At 41.4% G+C, this 20,986-nt stretch overlaps 1 protein-coding gene across 14 annotated transcripts in view; it reads left to right on the top strand.

Annotated features, from left to right (window-relative positions):
- Window positions 1-20,986, top strand: part of ABLIM2 (actin binding LIM protein family member 2) — a 217,581-nt gene that overhangs the window by 38,064 nt on the left and 158,531 nt on the right. For 13 of the 14 annotated variants that reach the window (XR_012158735.2, XM_073342610.2, XM_073342609.2 and 10 more), the window contains exon 2: window positions 16,770-16,913. Coding sequence is in view for 13 of the 14 variants with exons in the window: in XM_073342610.2 (XP_073198711.1) it covers window positions 16,770-16,913 (144 nt within the window). In the remaining variant the exon portion in view is untranslated. Of the gene's footprint in view, window positions 1-8,405; window positions 8,485-16,769; window positions 16,914-20,986 lie in introns of those variants that run through there. The other variant, XM_073342603.2, reaches the window with a different exon arrangement.

Raw genomic sequence — 20,986 nt, 5'->3', positions numbered from 1 at the left:
ATCACTTTTAAGCTAGGTTGTTTTCTTATCCTATTTAGCCACTCAGTTGAGTAAAAGGGCATTCAACTCTCCCCTCCTTCACTCAGCCAAGTAAGACCTTCTTGGGTAAAGTGTGGAGAACCACTCCTCCTCTCTGTTTACTTCCCTCTGCACGTGAGTGGGAGTTGGGAGTTCGCAGAGTATTGGCTCCATCCACCCTGCTTGCCAGCAGAGAAGGGTCCACATAATGGGCAAGGTAAACTGCACCCTTAGGGGAACTGCAGTAGGTTCCTTTTTCCCCAACAGTAATTGCGGATCAGGTAAGGAATTGTGACCTGCTGAGTCACAATTACTTCTGAGGTCAGCACAGCCCCTTACTCAGGGCAGAGAGTAAACTCTCAATCTAGTCCCAGATTTTAAGATCTACTGCTTCATAAAATTATGATGCAAACTATGGTATACTTACACTGGGCCCCCATATTGCAAAAGCCACAGGTGATTTCAGTTTTCTGTAGATGAGTGGTATGCAAATTATAATTAACACAGTTCCCATATGTTTCATTGTCGTGTACATGACGAGGAATGCTTCTCTGCAGGTGAATTTTCAGAGCTTACCTATTTGGACAATCACAGATGCATTTTTCCCTTCAGCATGAGTGCTCTCTTCTGTGCAGACTGGCTTTTGACAGGGTCTAATTGTTCTGCTATGGTATTTTCAACCTACTCTAGAATGACTAGTAACTTTCAGATGTAAACTTTCTTGGCCTAGTCTTCAAGGGACACTGTTACTATTGTTGGACCTAACATATGACTTGCAAGACTTTTACAGTCAGTCCATGTGGGTGGGCTTTTAGCTTGTATGCCTAAGGACTAAGCTTATTGGCAAGGTTGAACACCACTTTGCAAGTATGGTAGGATAACCAAATGGATCTAAGCTCCAGAATAAATAAGATCCTTGTCTGATGCCCTCAAGAGAGAAAGTATAGTCTAATAGATAAGTCACTGGGAGTCAGGAGACCAGATTGTGTTCCTGGTTCTGCCACTTACCTATTCTGAGACGTTAGGCAAGTCACTTACCCTCTCTATGGCTGTGTTTTCTCTACCACAATTGTCCATCTTGTAAGCTCCTTCTGTCTCCTGTGTGTGCACATGTCTAGAACAATGGGACCCCAGTTACTGAATGGTAACTATAACAATGATAACTAAAGAGGAAAGATCTTACATTCCAGTAAATCAAATTGAAGATGGGAACAGGAACCAGCATAAAATGATTAAAGAATTAGAAAACATGCAATAAACTCCAGGAATTCAATCTGTTTAGCATAACAAAGACAAGGTTAAGGGGTGACTTGATCACAATCTATAAGTACCTACATGGGGAAAAATATTTTGATAAAACAGGCCTTGTCAGTCTAGCAGACAAAGGTATAACAAGATCTAATGAGTGGAAGTTGAAGCTACCCAAATTCAGATTAATAGAGGTAATTAACCAATGGAACAATTCACTATTGGGTGTGGTTGATTTTCCATCCTTGGCAATTCTTAAATGAAGATTATTTTTTTTTTATCAGGGATAGGGCATGTTCACATATGCACACATACATACACACACACACAGAGGCAGGCCTATGACACTTCTATTCATTTATTTAAGTGTCAGATTATCTTTAATGCAAGAAAAGAGCAAGGGAAGTAAAACTCAAAATGATAGTGAATCTGAAGCAGTGCAGTGACTATGGAGGGAAATGACTTAAAGAGCACAGAGAGAAACACCTAATAAATACAGCTTCAATGTGTTCTCCAGCTGATACAGGGTGAAATTCACCCCAGAGCTGAGGCTCTGTGAAAGGCACCATCAAGATCTGTGGAAGAAGTAGCTGCATCTGGTGGGAGGGACTCTGCAACAGTGTGCTGTGTAAAGAGTATACACACCAGTTTTGAATAGGCTGGAGAGCTAAGGAAGTTCATGAAATCCACGGCTACACAGACTCAGCTGCTTAAAAAGACACAGCCTCCTGCATAAGAGGACATGGGGGCTATTTATTGCAGAGGTGCTATGACTTAGCTCTGTTCAAAAATACCTGATAGAATTTCTTTTATTTCTTTTACAGTGGGGAAAACAAGCTTACTTGTTTCGCTCTCCCCCAGCTCAAGTGGTGAAGGAAGTTTGCTTTAGTGTAAAATAACTAAGCAGGGGCCAAGGATGGAAAACTTCAGTTCACAAATGGATATTGCAGAAAGCTCTGAACATGTGAACACAGGGTTACATTATATTTTGAAACCTTAATTATTCCCTATTTTTGTTGAGATGGGGAATTGCATGTGGTGAGTGTGAAAGATATAATTTATTCAGAGGTGAAAGTAATAATAAATTCTTACTGGCACGGGGTCCGGCTCCTTGGGCGGAAGGGGCAGGGCTGGGGGGGCACTTTAACATCATTCCCCTTTTGGCTCACCCGTCGGCAGCCCGACCGGTAGGGTCCCTGCCGACAGAGCTGCCAACGAGGGTGGGGAAGGGGCAGCACTTTAACCTTGGTGCCCCTTCTCCTCTCCCACCCCCCCGTCGGCCATCCTGCCGGTATGGACCCTACCAGCAGGGCTGCCGACGGGTGAGCCAAAAGACCGGCAGCACTTTACCATGGGCTGCATACGGGTCAGTACCGGCTTCTTACCGGTACACTGTACCGGCCCGTACTGGCTCACTTTCACCCCTGAATTGATTTCAGAACAGACTTAAAAAAACCCCTACATCATTTAAAACCACTGCTGCCATGACAAGGAGTTCCCATCAGTCAATTGCATTTCAGTGTCCTAAATTCATTGCTAAACTGTCTACTGATACTTTTGCAAAAAAAGAAAATTAAGGCAACGAACTGAGCAATGTAACCTTGGTTAAGTGAATCCTGCAACAAAGATGGGTAAGGGATACAGCGAGGCCATTACTGCAGTGCCCAGGATTTGACTGCAAATTGGAAAATGAACTGAGTTGATTGTCCTTTTTTGCAGTGTTGATTATATGGCAGGTGTTCATCATACCTGTAAGTTGCTATCATTTTTAATGTCAGGATGTTAAAAGTGTCTGGCTTGGTTGGTTTGAAAAAGTCTTTTCAATGAGTGAAATCAGTCTAAGTTCATAACCCTGACTGCTTGCTTTTATGGTTCATCAAATGCAGGAATGTTGTCCCTGTGTCTTGAAGAACTTTCTTGTTTGTGTCGTTGGCACTGTTCTTTCCTATCAAGTTCAGCTGAGTCAGTGGCACATCTGCCACACCTGTGCTCCTGGAGAGTAATAACTTCTGTGGCATCGCTTTCCTGAAACCGCACTGACAGCCCTAAAGCTCTTGAAGTATGATTTGCCTTTGCAATAGCCACACTGTGAGATTGCGGGGGAGGCTCCAAGATTACATACATTAAATGCTGTTGTAAGTAGAATTGTAAATACAAATTAGCTCATTATTTGACTGCACCATACATAGTATAATATCTAAATACAGGTTATTTACTTACAGTTCAGACTTTTGATAGAGAATGAAGCTGACAGCAGAGGGAAGAGCTGTGATTTTTTTCCTGAAAGCTCATACACGTTTTCTGCTTATTAATTTTTGTTCTTTTGAGTGTTGCTCTTTAGCAGAGTGATTTCTGCCAAACTGAAAGTGTCTCAGGGAAAACTGAATGGGCCAAATCCTGGAACCCTCTGCAGTGTCCAACCAGAGTGTCTTCAAAGTGACTTCAAAGGGACTACTCATGTGAGTAATGGGAGGAAGGATATGGTCCAGTGCCGGTAGCACATAAATATTTAACACAATAAAGTCATACTGCCTTAGAATTTTAAAGTCAATTACATCAGCTGCATTTACTACCTGCTAGTGTGTATATAACTGGAAATTATAGTTTAGAAATTGAATAATTCTAAAACCAAAGAGATGAGGTAAATTATAAATGTCATTCAGCTGTTCCTGGCAGTGAGTTCAGTTACTCGCTGTGTCAATCAGAAGCAGAAGTGGTCTCAAGCTACAGCATTCTGATCTGGTCCTGAATCTGGATTTTGAACACCCAAAAATTCTGGGTAGGAGGTGGGATTTTTGGATCTGCTGCTCTGGTTTCAGCCCATTGTCAGTCAGAGGCTGGCTCAAGTTACAGATGACAGGTCAGTCTTGTTTCAGTTTACTGAAGTGTTCACCACTGAGAGATTGATTTACAGCAAGACTTTCTTTATCATTATTGTAAAAGGAAGCTTACAAGAAGTGGAAGCTTGGACAGATGACTAAGGAGGAGTATAAAATTATCGATTGAGCATGCAGGGGTGTAATCAGGAAGGCCAAAGCACAATTGGAGTTGTGGCTCGCAAAGGATGTGAAATGGTAACAAGAAGGTCAGGGAAAGTGTGGGACCCTTACTGAAAGGGGGAGGTAATCTAGTAACAGATGATGTGGAAAAAGCTGAAGTACTCAATGCTTTTTTTGCCTTGGTCTTCACAGACAAGGTCAGTTCCCAGACTGCTGCACTGGGCAGCACAGTATGGGGAGGAGGTGAGCAGCCCTCAGTGGTGAAGAACAGGTTAAGGACTATTTAGAAAACTGGACATGCACAAATCCATGGGGCTGGGGGATGCATTGGTCCTGAGGGAGTTGGCTGATGTGATTGCAGAGCCATTAGCCATTATCTTTGAAAACTCGTGGTGGTTGGTGGAGGTCCCGGATGACTAGAAAAAGGCAAATATGGTGCCTGTCTTTAAAAAAGGGAAGAAGGAGAATCCGGGGAACTACAGACCTGTCAACCTCACCTCAGTCCCCGGAAAAATCATGGAGCAGGTCCTCAAGGAATCCACTGTGGAGCACTTGGAGGAGAAGAAGGTGATCAGGAACAGTGAGCATGGATTTACAAAGGGCAAGTCATGCCTGACCAACCTGATTGGCTCTGTGGATATGGGAAAAGCGATGGACATGATATATCTTGACTTCAGCAAAGCTTTTGATATGATTTCCCACAGTATTCTTTCCAGCAAGTTAAAAAAGTATGGATTGGATGAATGGACTATACAGTGGATAGAAAGCTGGTGAGATCGTTGGGCTCAACGGGTAGTGATCAACGGCTTGATGTTTAGTTAACAGCCGGTGTAAAGCGGTGTGCCCCAGGGGTCAGTCCTGGGGCCAGTTTTGTTCAACATCTTCATTAATGATCTGGATGATGGGATGGATTGCACTCTCAGCAAGTTTGTGGGTGACACTAAGCTGGGGGAGAGGTAGATATGCTGGAGGGTAGGGATAGGGTCCAGAGTGACCTAGACAAATTGGAGGAGTGGGCCAAAAGAAAGCTGATGAGGTTCAACAAGGACAAGTGCAGAATCCTGCACTTAGGACGGAAGAATCCCATGCACTGCTACAGGCTGGGGACCGACTGGCTAAGTGGCAGCTCCGCAGAAAAGGACCTGGGGATTACAGTGGACAAGAAGCTGGATATGAGTCAACAGTATGCCCATTTTGCCAAGAAGGCTAATGGCATATTGGGCTGCATTAGTAGAAGCATTGCCAGCAGATCGAGGGAAGTGATTATTCCCCCTATATGGCACTGGTGAGGCCACATCTGGAGTATTGCGTCTAGTTTTGGGCCCCCCACTACAGAAAGGATGTGGACAAATTGAAGAGAGTCCAGTGGAGGGCAACAAAAATGATTAGGGGGCTGGGGCCTATGACTTATGAGGAGAGGATGAGGAAACTGGGCTTATTTAGTCTGCAGAAGAGAAAATTGAGGGGGGGATTTGATAGCAGCCTTCAACTACCTGAACGGGGGTTCCAAGGAAGATGGAGCTAGGTTGTTCTCAGTGGTAGCAGACGACAAAACAAGGAGCCAGGAACCCTGGCCGGGATGATTTAGTTGGGGTTGGTCCTGCTTTGAGCATAGGGTTGGACTAGATGATTGCCTTCGGCCTCTTCCAACCCTAATCTTCTGTGATTCTGTGATAACAGTTGTTCTATTCCCTGCAGTCAGTATTGGACTAACAAAACAATATGCTTTACTCTGTTTCCATTAATAACTGATGAAATCATGGATATTTCCTGTAAATAATATATCAAAGGGAAACATTTTCAAGGGGCTTCTCCCTTTGTTAGAATTTCTCATTTCCATCTAGTGCACTGGGATTTCTGCAGTATCTAAGAACTATCAGCTGTTCCTACCAGGACGTCAAGAAATGTCCTTTTTCTCGATCACACATTCATAGATTAAAAGTCCAGAAGGGACCACTGGGATAATCTCGTCTGACCTCCTGTATTACAAGTCATAGGATTTCCCTGAATTAATTTTTGTTTGAACTAGAACATGTTTTTAAGAATAACATCTAATCTTGATTTTAAAATTGTCAGTGATGAAGAATCCACCACAACCATTGGTAATTTATTCCCAGTGGTTAATCATAATTATGTAGGTACTGTGTATATATGAAGGATGGGGGTGTTGTTTTGTTTTTAGGTTTTTTTTTAAAGGCTATTCATTCATTCATTGATAAAATAATGTCTAGAAACTTACCAAGACAGATTGACCTAAATAATAATGGCATATATTTTGTCCTCTGGAATGTCCTCTGGAATGGTGGTTGAAGCATGAAGAGACCTATGAATCTTTAGCGCATCTGGCACGTAAATATCTTGTGATGCCACCTACAACGGTGCCCTGTGAATGCCTGTTCTCACTTTCAGGTGACATCGTAAATAAGAAGCAGGCAGCAATATCTCCCGTAAATGTAAACAAACTTTTTTTGTCTTGGCGATCGGCTGAACAAGAAATAGGACTGAGTGGACTTGTAGGCCCTAACGTTTTACATTGGCTTGTTTTTGAGTGCAGTTATGTAACAACAAAAATCTACATTTGCAAGTTACACTTTCACGATAAAGAGATTACACTACAGTACTTGTATGAATTGAAAAATACTATTTCTATAGTACTATTTCACACATAGTACTATCGATTTCTGGTTGCCAGACGATTTTTGAACACAACCTCCCTCTAGAATTCTAGGAATTATAAAGAAAAAGCAACCTTTACGGCAAGATGCCACCACTATGCTAATATTCAGTAGTTAGTTACTCCGCTAGCAGCTCCATTTATTTCAGAGGGACTACTCATGAAGTAAGGTACTGCTCATCATGAGTAAGGGTGTCTGGTGTGTGTGTGTGTGTGTGTGTGTGTGTGTAGAGAAAAGGGAGTTCTACCAGCTTCCCTAGCAGGCCCTTTATACCAGGTGGCTCCCTAAAGAGTCTGCTGGAATGGAATGGCACGGAGTACTGCTTGAAGAGTTAGTTATGCATCCTGCCCCCTGAGTACATTAGGGTGGTTCCTACTGGGTGTTGGGAGGTAGATGTGTACATGTTTGGAAGAGGCAGGGATACTGGCTAACAGGAGAGGTTTTGCAGGTTTCCCATTCATGCCAACAACCACAGCCCATGTTGTCTTTGTGGCCATGAATTTCACAAACACAACCAGTCCCAAGCTCAAGTTGATTAGAGGTTTAGTCCAAGTGTTCTGCTCCTCTCTTTTTACTTGGAGCTCATTATCCTTGTTGTTCTTTGTCTGCTGTAGAGAGTGATCTTGGTGGATACGCACAGTACTATGGTTTGCATAATGCTGTGCTGTTATGAGTTGGGTGAAAGCTTCTTAGTGGTCAAGTTAAAACCTTGCTGAGTTTGATGAGGGTGTATGTACCCTTCAGTTAACTGTAGGAACAAGTTAGTCACAGGCCCCCACCTGAGACAAAAGGGTTATGTGAATGCACTGAAGAGTTTTGGACTGTGTGGACGGAAAGGCTTTGCTGCGTATTGTTTTGGATCAGGGTGGGTAGGTGTGTGTATGTGTGGATAAAAGGTAGACCATGGAGGGCAGGGAGTAACACAGACAGCCTGAAGGAGCAGCTGTAAGCATGATGTATGGGCCGGGGTGCAGGCGAAAAAGTATATATATTTTTGGTGCTGTGAGCAAAAGAAGCTGTTTCCTGCTCTTTGATTCCTTCTGTGTTCAGAGACACAGGACTTTGTACATTCTTTGTCAGTAAGCAAAACTGCATCAAAGAAATACCTGACTGTCACCAATTTCTCCTCCTAACTGGAATGACCAACTAGATCCTGAATTTTTGGGTCAAAAAAGGATAACAACACTAAGGCCAATGTATATTTGGGCCTGTTTGTAAGAGATGGATGTCCTGTGAATGTGGGAATTTTGAGGTCTCTGTAGAGTTCTGTTTTTACTAGGCAGTAAGTTCTTGGCTATAATCCTGTTTATGTGTGGGAGCTGCAGGAGTCAGATGACCCTTGCCACATTTCTCTCAGGAAGGAGCTCCAGTGGGAGAGCCCAGCTGCAGTTTCACTCGGCTGTTGAAGTACTCTTCAAATTCACGTGTTCAACAGCTGCTTTAACTGTGCTCCTTGCAGATTATAGGTACTTGGAGTGGTGATATGCCTGGCAGTAGTTCTTGTGTCACCGACTGAATTAATGCTGGAATGCCGGATGATACAGGTACAGTGTGACGACTCCACATTTGGGGGATTTACACAAGAAATGACTCGCCTCTCATATGGAATTTTCTGTGATTAAATTGTTAAGTGGATTGTCATCAGAATGTACTATTGCATGTAAGTGTTGCAGAGTGCAGAAGGATGGTTAAATGTGAACTGCTTTATTTTAAATTGTACTAAGTATTCTTGTTAATTGGAAAAATACTGAGTTACAAATTAGCATGACTGTCATTCTGTTAACTACGTTTCATGTTGGTAGTTGAATGGGTGATCCATTTTAAAACTCCATGGCTTTAACATATTAGATGTTTTTAAATCTCATATTAAATCCTATTGATGAAAAGTGTTGTACTTTATGCAGCTACATTGGGAGTGCTGTTCAGTATCCTTATGCAGTGCAAACTCACTAAAATGTACAAATCCACAATTTATGTTGAAAACTAGCAGAGGGTCGGTCATATGAACTGAAATGATGAATGTTAAAGACATTTATTTAATCATAAATATAACAGGCTTGCTTGCACTAGCCTCCTTGCAGTGTCTTGTGTATCTTGCATGTGAACATATTGGCAGATTTGAAACTGTTTGGCACTGAGCACTTTGCATTGTATCTGTGTCTTACTGTGTGTGTTTGCACGAGCCTATTTTGCATTGTGCAAGGTAACCTCTCTCCCTTTTTTCTGCCATCTCCCGTGCAAGGTATTCAGGAATCAGTAGTAGTGTCACATGGTGTTTCAGGCTTACAGTTTTAAGAATCTGGTCTCCTATGCCAGACAACACTGTAAATCTACGACTTGATTTTGATCCTTCGGCAGTACGGAATGAGACTTCAAAACCTTCTGTTAGTGCCTTTGGAAGAGATACTACAGTCAATTATTAATAATAAATATTTAATATATCTACATAGTGCAAAGATAAAAGATTGCTAATCTGGACTCTTGGATTAATACATTAAATTACTGTATTTTAGTTTTAGAAAAGAATTGGAGACTTCATTGAACATGAAGTTTGTTTGGGCTTTTTTCTACGTAATTCATTGGACTGCAAAGAAATATGTCAGATAAACTGCAAAACAAAGGATAATGCTGCTTGCTTCACTGCGGTGCAGTGTAGGAACAACTGACAAGAATTCCTTGGAAGAACTGTACCCAGCACTTCAGAAAGTACACTACTTGAACGTCAGTATAAAAGATCTCTTTAGGAAGTCAGTAGTTAGTATACAGCAAAGTAGTCAGATTTCAAACCCCCGGAGAACTGGATGCAATTTTGAGGTCTTTTTGTGGATGGGTCATTGCCAAGTGGACAAACTTCTCTAACCCTTTATTTTACTGTCAAATTTAAGATGAAAAGATCTTTTGAGGGGTCAGTTAACATGAGAGGGTTATCTTGAAAAAGACTGTGAACATAAACCTCTAGCTGATGGATATGTTCTGGGGCTTGAAGGGGAGGGATGGCGAGGCCTGGAGGAGTCACCACTCTGTGATCCCTTAGCCCTTCTGTCTTCCTCCTCCCTTCAGTGGAGAGGGAAAGGAATCACAAGGGCGATGAAGGCTGGAGGAGCATCTATGCAGGGGCTCTGCTCTGCAGCCCCCTGCAGGAAAGTTAGAGGGACATCCCCAGTACCCAGCAAAGTTCCAGAGGGTCTCAAGGATTTTTAAAGGAAAAATCTATTTTGGGTGCTTATCTGGCCGCCATTACCAGAGTATGCACCTCACAGTCTCTAATGTATTTATCCTCACAACCCTCTGATGAGGTAGGGAAGTACTGTGTAGTACTTTGCTTTGCAGATGTGAAATTAAGGCAGAGAGAGGCTAAGAGCCAGATTTCCAAAGGTAATTTACATGTCTAAAGATGCAGATAGGCACCTAGTGGGATTTTCAAAAGTGCAAGGTGTTTACTTTCCATTGGTTTTTGTTTTGTTTTTTGGTGTTTAAGACACCTAAATAACTTTTGAAAATCTGGACCTAAGGAACGTGCCCAAAGTCACACAGGAAGTCTCTGGCAGAGCTAGCAATTGATCTGAGGTCTCTCACGTCCTAGGCTAGGGCCCTAAGACATTTGTCCTTCTAACGTTTAATGAATGACTGGCATTCCCATCTCTCATTTATCTGCTTTGCACTTTCTATGCGTCCAGGCGTGTGCAGTAGTAGTCCTCACTAGAGCTGCTCATTGGTGTTCAAAGCTGGGAGTGCCGTCTGTGTCTGTTTTGTTGTTCATATTTTCATATGAACTAGGGAATGGCCATTGATTCTTTCAGACCTCGGTCATTGCTTTGCCAGATTATCCCATATCCCCTCAGCTGTGGCTCAGCCATATTGTAAATCAGTACCTCAACTGCTCTAACAACGTACTTCCTCCTGTTCATCTTTATATTTCCAGTATTGAGGTGTGCACAACTCAGTGCAGTATTCCAGGGTCAGCCTTATCAGGGCCATATAGATGGTCATCATATTAATAGTTGTATGTGAGTGAAAATCTTACTTCTTTTCAATGAGTCACTGCTAATTCAATAAACCTTATTTAATACTAGAATTAATTGGAGCATCACCTCACTCCTGCTGGGTGCTCAGTAGGTAACCTGTGATTCCTCTGGCTGTCTTGAGTTTTCGTATCAGAAATATGTTGATACTGGATTGTCACAGGACATCTCCATTGCTACCCAGTGAACCTCACTGTCTGGCCAGTTCAGATGGTTTTCCAGTCACAAATACGCACACTAGGCTGTTTATCTTACACCAATGTGTATATTTATTTCCCTCTTACATAGTAATACTTGTGCAATACACGCTTACAGCAAGGTAGGCTTCCTTACAGCCCTCACTTCCGAATCCAAGGTTCTCTCTGAGCTTCCTCCTGAGCTCCTCTTGAGCTCCCCTTGCTTCCTGTTTCCTCCCCCTCATATTTTCCCCAGTTACCTTGTTAGCCCAGTGATTGCCACCCAGGTGCTCACAATCCACCCCCCCGAAAATGTATAATTGTCCTCAGCCTTCCCCAGGCTGCAGCACTGTCAGTGATCAAGGTGTCCTGTCACATGGATATTTAGCAAGAATATCAGCAATAAAGTTCCCGACACCAGATAGTGCCCATGTGGCAATGCTATGGAAATGTGTCCTACTCTTACTCATTTCTTTATAATCTGTTGTTTTTCTTGTGGGAACATACATGCAATAAATTCTTCGTTGGGCTTTGAAGAAGCAAGTAAGGATGCAGGAACCTTCAGTGACTTTCTAATATGGGTAGTTATAATCTGCTTCCTCATCCAGACCTGTGGAGGTACCAGATCCAGGCACAGCAGAACATCAGCAAGATTTTGGGCTCCATGCATGCTATCGTCACCAACACAACAAGGGCTCCCTCTATATTTCCATTCAGCAGAGGCTATTTTCAGTGTAGAGTAAATAAAGGCGAATTTCAAATTTCATTCAGTTCAGTAATCTAAGAAAAGTATGTGATCACTCAAACTTTAAATGAGAACTTTAATCAGGACGATACTACGCCAAATGCCCTAATATACTGTATAATCATTAAATTCCACAAAGGATGACAGCATATTGCTAGCAAAATATGTTGATATTTTGAAGCTAAACTTTGACACATAAAGACAAAAGTAAAATGATCAGAATTACTATATAAAGAGACTAGATTCAAAATGTTATTGAAATGCATGTAAGTTAAAAATGTATTAGGACTTGAATAAAAGAAGCGTTCTCTAGTCTGAAGGAGTTATTTCTCATGTTCTATCATTATGGTATTCCAGATGAAAGAGACAGTGTTTAAACTATATGAAGAAACATAAAAGCGGCAAAGAGTCCTGTGGCACCTTATAGACTAACAGATGTGTTGGAGCATAAGTTTTTGTGGGTGAATACCCACTTCGTCGGATGTATTCACCCATGAAAGTTTAGGCTCCAATACATCTGTTAGTCTGTAAGGTGCCACAGGACCCTTTGCCGCTTTTACAGATCCAGACTAATCCGGCTACTCCTCTGGTACATGAAGAAACATAGTTTTATTATGACCTCACAGAGGTTACATTTCTACTCTGATCCACAGAGAATGTTGGGTGAAACACTGATCAGTTTTAATGTAGTAAATTAATTAATTCCTTTTGAATTGAGAGGAAAATAAAGCACCCTGTTAGTTTTTGTTGTTTGTTCATTCATGCTTGTTTAACATGGTTATTTTTGAATGTCAAATGCATCCTTGTGAGATTTAAAAAATGGAACGCAAGCAAAAAGTTATAGTTGTTGTACAGTTTGTTGCATATCTGTGCTTTAGGCTAAATATAATTCTTTACTTTTCATTTCCACTCATGGCTTGGAAACTGTTGTTAAACAAGATATGCTAAGACATCAAAAAGATGGCAAGAACATGCCAGATAGGTTCCCCCCGCGCCTTTTTTTTTGAGTCCTACTGTAACAAAAAAGGCTTCTGTGTTGATTTCCAGATACATTGCAGGTTAGGTATTACAGGGAGCTATGCAGAGCCCTTGGCCCTAATGCACGTTTCTGAATCAATGCTAGCATTCAAGGGAAACCATCTGCATGCAGTAAGTCTTGCTGCCCCGAAGGAGGTGGGACTGTAAGCATGGGTGCAGTTGACAACAACCTTTCCATAGTGTTTCTTTTTAACAAACATGACATGAAATTTCCGTGTAAGCATCCAGAGTTCAAGCAACAGCTACAGCCAATTCCAAATGAGGAAACCCTTTCATAAAAATCTATAGTTATTTATGAGACAAGATGTTCATAATTTTCACGCAGAGGAAACATCTGCATGGTTGGCTGCATTAATGTCTTTCTGCTCTGAAAAACTGCTACATAAAAAGTTACTTGCACAAATATTTGGAGGATCGGAGCATTAGAGTAAATACAGGGAGACAACTTTTAGCCCTGAAATAGTTATAAAGGAAAATTAAGGGGTAATTGGCTGATAGCACTTTTACTAAATCTCTAAAAGGAAATACACCAAATTCCCTTTCACAGTTAATTTATTGGTCAATCTGAGAGGACATAACACCACTGATTTATTTTTATTTTTAAGTTGCATTTGTTTTCTTCTTGTGAGACTGTACGGAAACCGGAAACCTTTTTAAAGCTGATTTGGAATCACTTTGGGGGAAAAAACCGCAACTTTAGAATGATGTGCTGAATCCCCCGAGTAAGAAGAGGGACATTCAGTATGTAGTTTACTCTCCCTTGTTCACTCTATTAGTTCCCTGTATTAATCTGTTGCTGGGTGGAAAAGCTACTATGGGTGTGGCGAGTCATGATTCAAGCCTGTTACAATTTGATTTAATAATTCAGCCCAAAGACACTGTTACCTAACATATTAAAAAGTAAAAATAAAAAATGTACTGTAGCAAAATAACAAGAACTAGAAAGTTTGTGTTCAACATTTCATACAATACTTTGGAATGCCTTTTTGCATAAACAACCTAATAGGTGAGGTGCAATTTCTATTTTATATCACAAGATGGCAGCAAATTTTTAATTTGCTCGATATTTTGCTAGCCTAAATGAGCTCAGTTCTGCAGCCTTCATATACTTGCATCTCTTGTGGAAGTCAATAGGCATTTGCTTGCAGAAGGACAGCAGGATTAGAGCCTTTATTTGTTACCATGATGCACAGGATAAAGACCCTTAGAATACCTTTTTGACACTAACCTAGCAACTCTTTTTAACCTGGAACATACACAGAATAAAGAGTGGGTGGGGAGTTGCTTTTGGGGGGTGGGGTGTTTGTTTTTATCACAATAAGATTTTACTTAGTTTAAAATGACATTTACCTTCAGTGCTGACAATCTTGAAAGTTCCCAATGTGCTATTTACTAAACGTAATAAAAAATATCTTTGGCTGGAAGTCACAAAACGTAGAAAAACGAAGTTTGTGCATGCATCCCTAGCATATTACACATGATTTCTTTTAGATGTAAACTTAAAGCTTGATCATGAACATCCTTACTCAAGTGAGTAGTCCTTACATGAATACTTGTGTGAGGCTTTGGCTTTTAGAGTTGGCAGGCTTTGGCTTTTAGAGATTAGAAATAGAAAACACCTGTTAGATCATCTCTCTTCCAGTGCAGGATCCTTCCTCCAGTATTAAGTATTTGCAGTACAAATGGCTAGTCGGTTGCATGTTTCATAATAAATGCCCTGCTCAACATTTTGATATATACTGCTGGGAAAGCACAACAACATCTTACCTTTGTTTTTCCTATTCTAAAAGGGTGACTGTGTCTGGGAGTCTGAAGAAAGTGCCTGGATAGGTTGTTTAGCATAGAATCTGATTTGTAAGATTACATGATACTTTATATGAGAATAAGTATTTTAACCATCCTGGATCAATTCCAACATAAGTGGTTGTAATCTTGCTTGCCAGAAATTCTGCCATAGGTTCAGTTGGCTAAGTCCCATTAACTTTTCATGAGACGTAGGCCCCGAGAGAGTTAGGCACTTGTGAAAATTTTATCCTGGTCTTTATTTTGGCAAATTTTGTGATAGAAGAATCCATATTTGTTGTATGTGGCTATGATGAGCAAAGTTACTATGTAACTGTCTTACTTTTCTGCCACAGAGTTGTCAATGAAGTTCTGATTGGAGACTCTTTATCACTAATGATGATGTAAGGGGCAAATTGCACTGTGATTTTCCTCCCCACACCCCATTTCAATTTGAGTTTGCAAACTATTGGTCAGAAGCAGTCATATTTTGACTTCTCAGCTGAGAACATTTGCTCTGGATGTCAATAAGTGAGATCAGAGCTCCACTCACCAAGTCATATTTATTATAGTTATTCCTTTAGTGGCTTCAAATGCATTTTAATGTAGTAATAAATTAATCACTATCTTGGTGCTTCAGTGCCACATACAGAAGAAAGCGTCTGCTGACTAAGCACAGTTATATAAGTACCAAGGTTACCAAGCATGTACCAGACCAGAACTCTGTAGTAATGTCATAGTGCTTAACATTCTTTAAAATTCCCAAAACTTTCTGTGTCTCCTGGCTGGAAATTTGCGATATACAGTATATTGGTGTTTTCCAAACTGTGGGATTAACATGGGCGAAGGACTAGCTGGGAGCACAGGCCTCTTAGTTCTTCTCCAGATTCTCAGCCTTAGTTTGAAAAAAGTCTGTCATGGTTACAAAGAAACCTTCAAACATAAAGTGCCACTGATGTAGAGACATCTCTCTGAGTTTGCAGAACCCACGAAAAATAGCTGTGAGCCCATTCATAGCAATGGGTGCTAATGTTGATGCTAATGATGGTGCTTTATATGTCAACATTTTAAGCTATTTCAATTCTCATCAAAGCATGTAACAAAGGGGAGGAAGGGTCATCTGAAGATCTATGTCAGTGTTTTCCAAAGAGTTGTGTTTAGGGGGATGTGGAGGGAAGACTAGCCATGAGAGGGAACATGGAGGATGTATAATTAATATGTGTAAGCTTTTAACAGCGCATGGTGAGGTTGCAGGAAAAGGAGGAGTGCATTTGGTTTTATTTTGCTGAGGAGGAGCTCAGCATTCAAAAGTTAGAGAAACCTTACAATATCTTTGTAATATCTTCAGTATCTTTCATTGCATAATAATATTGTAATAAAAGTGGAACCAGAACTTAGATCCTCTGGTTCTAAAAGCATAATCACTTACCAGTTGAGCTAAAGGAAAATCTTTTGTAATTTCTTACAGTCTGGGGTGGAATCAGGTGCTTGAGATCCTATGAGACATTAGTTTCAGCAAATAATTTGTAACTAGAGCTGGTTGATTTGATTTTTTTTGTTTTTTGAAATTGACAGAATGTTTAAACTTGTAATTAAACAGTGTGATGCAAACTGTTGAAAAAAAAAAAGGCAGTTGAATTTTCAAAAAAAAGTTTTACCATTTTTTTGTACAGTTCTCTTTATACAACCCTTGATCCAAAATGTTTTTGTTCAAGTTGGTTGTGAAATTCATAAGCCATGTACAATTCTTTTGCATTATTGCAGTGGTAACCTATATGGAAATGAAAATCAGCAGCGATGCTTACATTTGTGAGCAGACTGTTTACACTGACATATAACTCTAAAGGGAATTCAATTAAAATAAAGTTTTAAAAGACCACATCAGGAGCTGGCCAATACCAGAAAGTGAGACCATTTTGGCCCAGGTGTCATGTTCATGGCATGTTTTGACTGAAATGTCAATTTTCATTATTTGTTTCTCTGACAAGATTATCATTTTATCTAATTTGTCCACCAGAAGTTTTTAATCTACTGTATGTTCTTATACAACTTGTCTTTCTTTTCAGTTTCTCAACCACAGGCTGTACATAGCAACCTGGACAAACCATCAGGTACAGCAATTCTCTGCAATAACTGTGGAAACCCATGCAAAGGGGAAGTTTTGAGAGTTCAGAACAAATATTTTCATATTAAGTGCTTTGTTTGTAAAGGTAAGTGTTTACTATTTATTACTGCTGTTATTGATTTTATATATATATATATATATATATATATATATATATATATATATATATATATATATATATATATATATATATATATATAAAAGGATACAGTAACTCCCTGGAGATTGTGGCCCCATTGTTTTGGAAATGGCACAGAACTATAGTACAAGACAGTCCTCACATCAAAGAGTTTATGGTCCTAAGACCCTGACATGCAGTGAGTTCCAAGTGCAAGGGTTCACCCAGATGGAGCTTTTTGTAAGACTGGGGCCTAAATAGGGACAAGATGGGAGAGGAACACAGCGTAGGGGGAGGAAGTCAAGGGTAACAACAAAGAAACACAAGATTCCATAGATTAGCTATGTCCAATTTGCAGGATAACTTTGTAGACTTTATGGGTCTGTTTTGTTTTAAACATATAAGTGAACAAATTGATAATTAATCTTTAATAGGCCATTTGCCTAGCTATTGCCAGTCAGCAGTTTACTGCAACTTTACTTCCAAACACCACATACAAAACAGGTGCTCTATTCTTTAGGCTGTAAGTTATAGAGGCCCCAACTTAGATCTGAAACCCACTGTGCAAGGCAATGTACAAACTCATTGTAAAAGACTATCTTCCTAGAAGAGCTGACAGATTTAGGGTGAAAGGGGAAATCAAAACACAGAAAGATGAAGTGAATTGCTAAAGGTCACATGCTGGTTAAAGGCAGAGCCAGGCTCAGAACTCAGGTCTCCTAACTCCTAGACCAATTCTTTATCCACTAGGCTATGTGTGCAGTTTGTTTAATTTTTAATTCTGCTCAAAATATAGATGAGCGCATTTCAAGGGCCCATTAAATGAGTATCTCCTTCATATTGTTCCCTCTGTCAAATACAATTACGTCTTTACTAATCCTGTGGAACAAAACTTACAGCATGTAATATTCAATACCTGGATGAATCTTTAATGAAATAGTGAGAGTATTAGATATTATAATGTGACTTAATTCAGTTTGATGATATATCACTCTGTGGAGGGATTATACAGGAAGACATGTAAGCAATAATACAGTGTTCTAAATGGAACAAATATTTTAGTTACATACTCAGAGCTAGAGGAATAAAGGTCAGAACTTAAAGTATTTAAATTGGACTAAAATCGGTACATAATTTTCCACGTTAATATAATTATAATATGCATTAAATAGTAATACTACTATGATAAATTTCACTTTCAAAACACTTTTCAGGCATTAACTAATAAGTAGGCTTAGAATAGTTGTTGTTCAGAGTGAAATTCTTGCCTCTTACATAAAGCCTCAGTAATGTATGTGCTCTACACTGATGAAATCCAAGGCCTTACCCTGGAGGCCCCAGTGCTGCAGTAGGGAATCACAGCAGACCTTCACAATCACAACTCGAGCAGAAAGAAGAACCAGTAGTGATTGCTATTGCTCAGTGTCTTCATTGCACAGGCGATTTCCATGTAATTTCCATGGATCTACTGACACTTCCACCTGCCTGTTCCTAATGCTCTCCTCAATCAGTTCATAGCTAGTGCAGAACCCATGTCTCAGTGGGATGCTGAGACCCCCTTACATGGCCACCTACATCCCTAATCCCACCTCATGCAAGTGTAACGCCAACAGACCTTGGTCGTCATCGGGCAGGATTGAACCGGGGAACTCTGAAGCTTAGTCCTGGTCTACACGAGGACTTTAGGTCAAATTTAGCAGCGTTAAATCAATGTAAACCTGCACCCGTCCACATGATGAAGCCCTTTTTTTTGACTTAAAGGGCTCTTAAAATCGATTTCCTTACTCCACCCCTGAGAAGTGGATTAGCGCTTAAATCGGCCTTGCCGGCTCGAATTTGGGATACTGTGGACACAATTCGACGGTATTGGCCTCCGGGAGCTATCCCAGAGTGCTCCATTGTGACCACTCTGGACAACACTCTCAACTCAGATGCACTGGCCAGGTAGACAGGAAAAGAACCGTGAATGCGGTGCTTGTTTCCTGAGCCCAGAATCGGCATTCCACAGCATGAACCTGCCCCATTAGCACCATGATGCATGCATTGGCAGGGCCCATGCTTTGAGAGAAATCTGTGTCCATGTCCTGATCACTCACGTGACCGCGCTGACGTTGCCTCCTCGCCCGGTATCGCTCTGCCAGGTTCTGGTGCTGCATATACTGCTGGATAATGCGTGTGGTGTTTAATGTGCTCCTAATTGTCAAAGTGAGCTGAGCGGCCTCCATGCTTGCCGTGGTGTGGCATCCCCACAGAAAAAAGGCGCGGAACGATTGTCTGCCATTGCTCTGATGGAGGGAGGGGCGACTGACGACATGGCTTACAGGGTTGGCTTACAGGGAATTAAAATCAACAAAGGGGGTGGCTTTACATCAATGAGTATTTCAGGCAGGACTTCACGGAGGGTTCCAATAAGAAATGGTGCACCTAAGTAATTGTTCTTATTGGAACAAGCAGGTTAGTCTGGCCTCTGATTGATACGTGGCTAGATTTACCTCGCTGCACCTTCTCTGTGACGGACTGCAGTGTGACCTAGAGAAATAAGTGCCCTGATGCGGGAGGGGGGGAAGCAAATGAGTACAAAACAAATCTGGTCTATTTCTTGTTTTGATCCATTCCATCTATCTTTTACATCTTTGGCTGGCAGCAGACGGTGCAGAAGGACTGCAAGCCATCCACATCTCATGGCTGCTCGGCAGAAGATGGTGCAGTAGGACTGCTAGCCATCCTCATCTCTTGCCTGCCTGGCAGAAGATGGTACAGTAGAACTGCTAGCAATCCGTATTGCCTGCCTGCTCACCATAAGACAGTTCAATAGGACTGACTGCAGGACTAAAGAGAATGACCTGGTCAAGTCACTTCTAATGTAGTCCCTGCACCCATGTCTGCCCAGGCGCTCCTGGCCGACGTGGCCGGGAGCACCTTGGACATGATGATGACAGCTACCAGTCGTACTGCACCGTCTGCTGCCACAAGGCAAGGGGCTGCTGCTGCTGTGTAGCAATGCAGTACCACGTCTGCCAGCACCCAGGAGACATACGGTGACGGTTACCTGAGCGGGCTCCATGCTTGCCATGGTATGGCATCTGCACAGGTAACTCAAGAAAAAAGGCGCGAAACAATTGTCTGCTGCTGCTTTCACGGAGGGAGAGAAGGAACGGCGGCCTGACGATATGTACCCAGGACCACCTGCGACAATGTTTTAGCCCCAGCAGGCATTGGGATCTCAACCCAGAATTCCAATGGGCAGCGGAGACTGCGGGAACTGTGGGATAGCTACCCACAGTGCAACGCTCCGGAAGTCGACGCTTGCCTTGGTACTGTGGAAGCACTCCACTGAGTTAATGCACTTAGAGCATTTTCTGTGGGGACACACACACTCGAATATATAAAAACTATTTCTAAAACACCAACTTCTATAAATTCGACCTAATTTCATAGTGTAGACATACCCTTAGTGCATGAGCCTCTACTACATCAGCTTAAAGCTGGCTGGCTGGCTGTAGAGCAGACCTCACACACACACACACACGTCTCGGTGTCACTAGATGGGTCAGAATACCACACCCAAAAGGTGTGTGAGTTATACAAGGTTACTGTGAGTGTTTTGTGGTGTATGTAGGCGACCTTCTGCCAATGGGTGAATTTCACCATAGGTGATTTATCGCATTGCTAGAGTGTCCTGAAATCAGAAGAAAACATGTAATGGTACCTTATGACTGGAGTATTTCAGATGTCATGTACAATTCAGAAAACTCTCAACTAACAGACATTGCTGCTGAATTGTAACTAAATTATAGTTGAAATAAACTGATTAGAGAACAGAACACATGAACCTGGGCTGAACCAATTGCCAAAACCACCCTAAACTGGCAGTTTTCCTTGTGGACAGACCTTCAGCTGGTTTAAATTATCATAACACCAGTGAAGACAATGGAGGTATGACACTTTACTCCAGCTGATAACCAGTCCCTTGGTGTTTAGACCCTTCAAATACTTGTAGACATTTATCATATTTTACCTTAGTCATCATTTAGCCCAGC

This window comes from Lepidochelys kempii, chromosome 4 (genome assembly GCF_965140285.1).
Source record: "Lepidochelys kempii isolate rLepKem1 chromosome 4, rLepKem1.hap1, whole genome shotgun sequence".
Classification (NCBI taxonomy): Eukaryota; Metazoa; Chordata; order Testudines; family Cheloniidae; genus Lepidochelys; species Lepidochelys kempii.
This window is presented reverse-complemented; position numbering and strand designations above follow the sequence as displayed.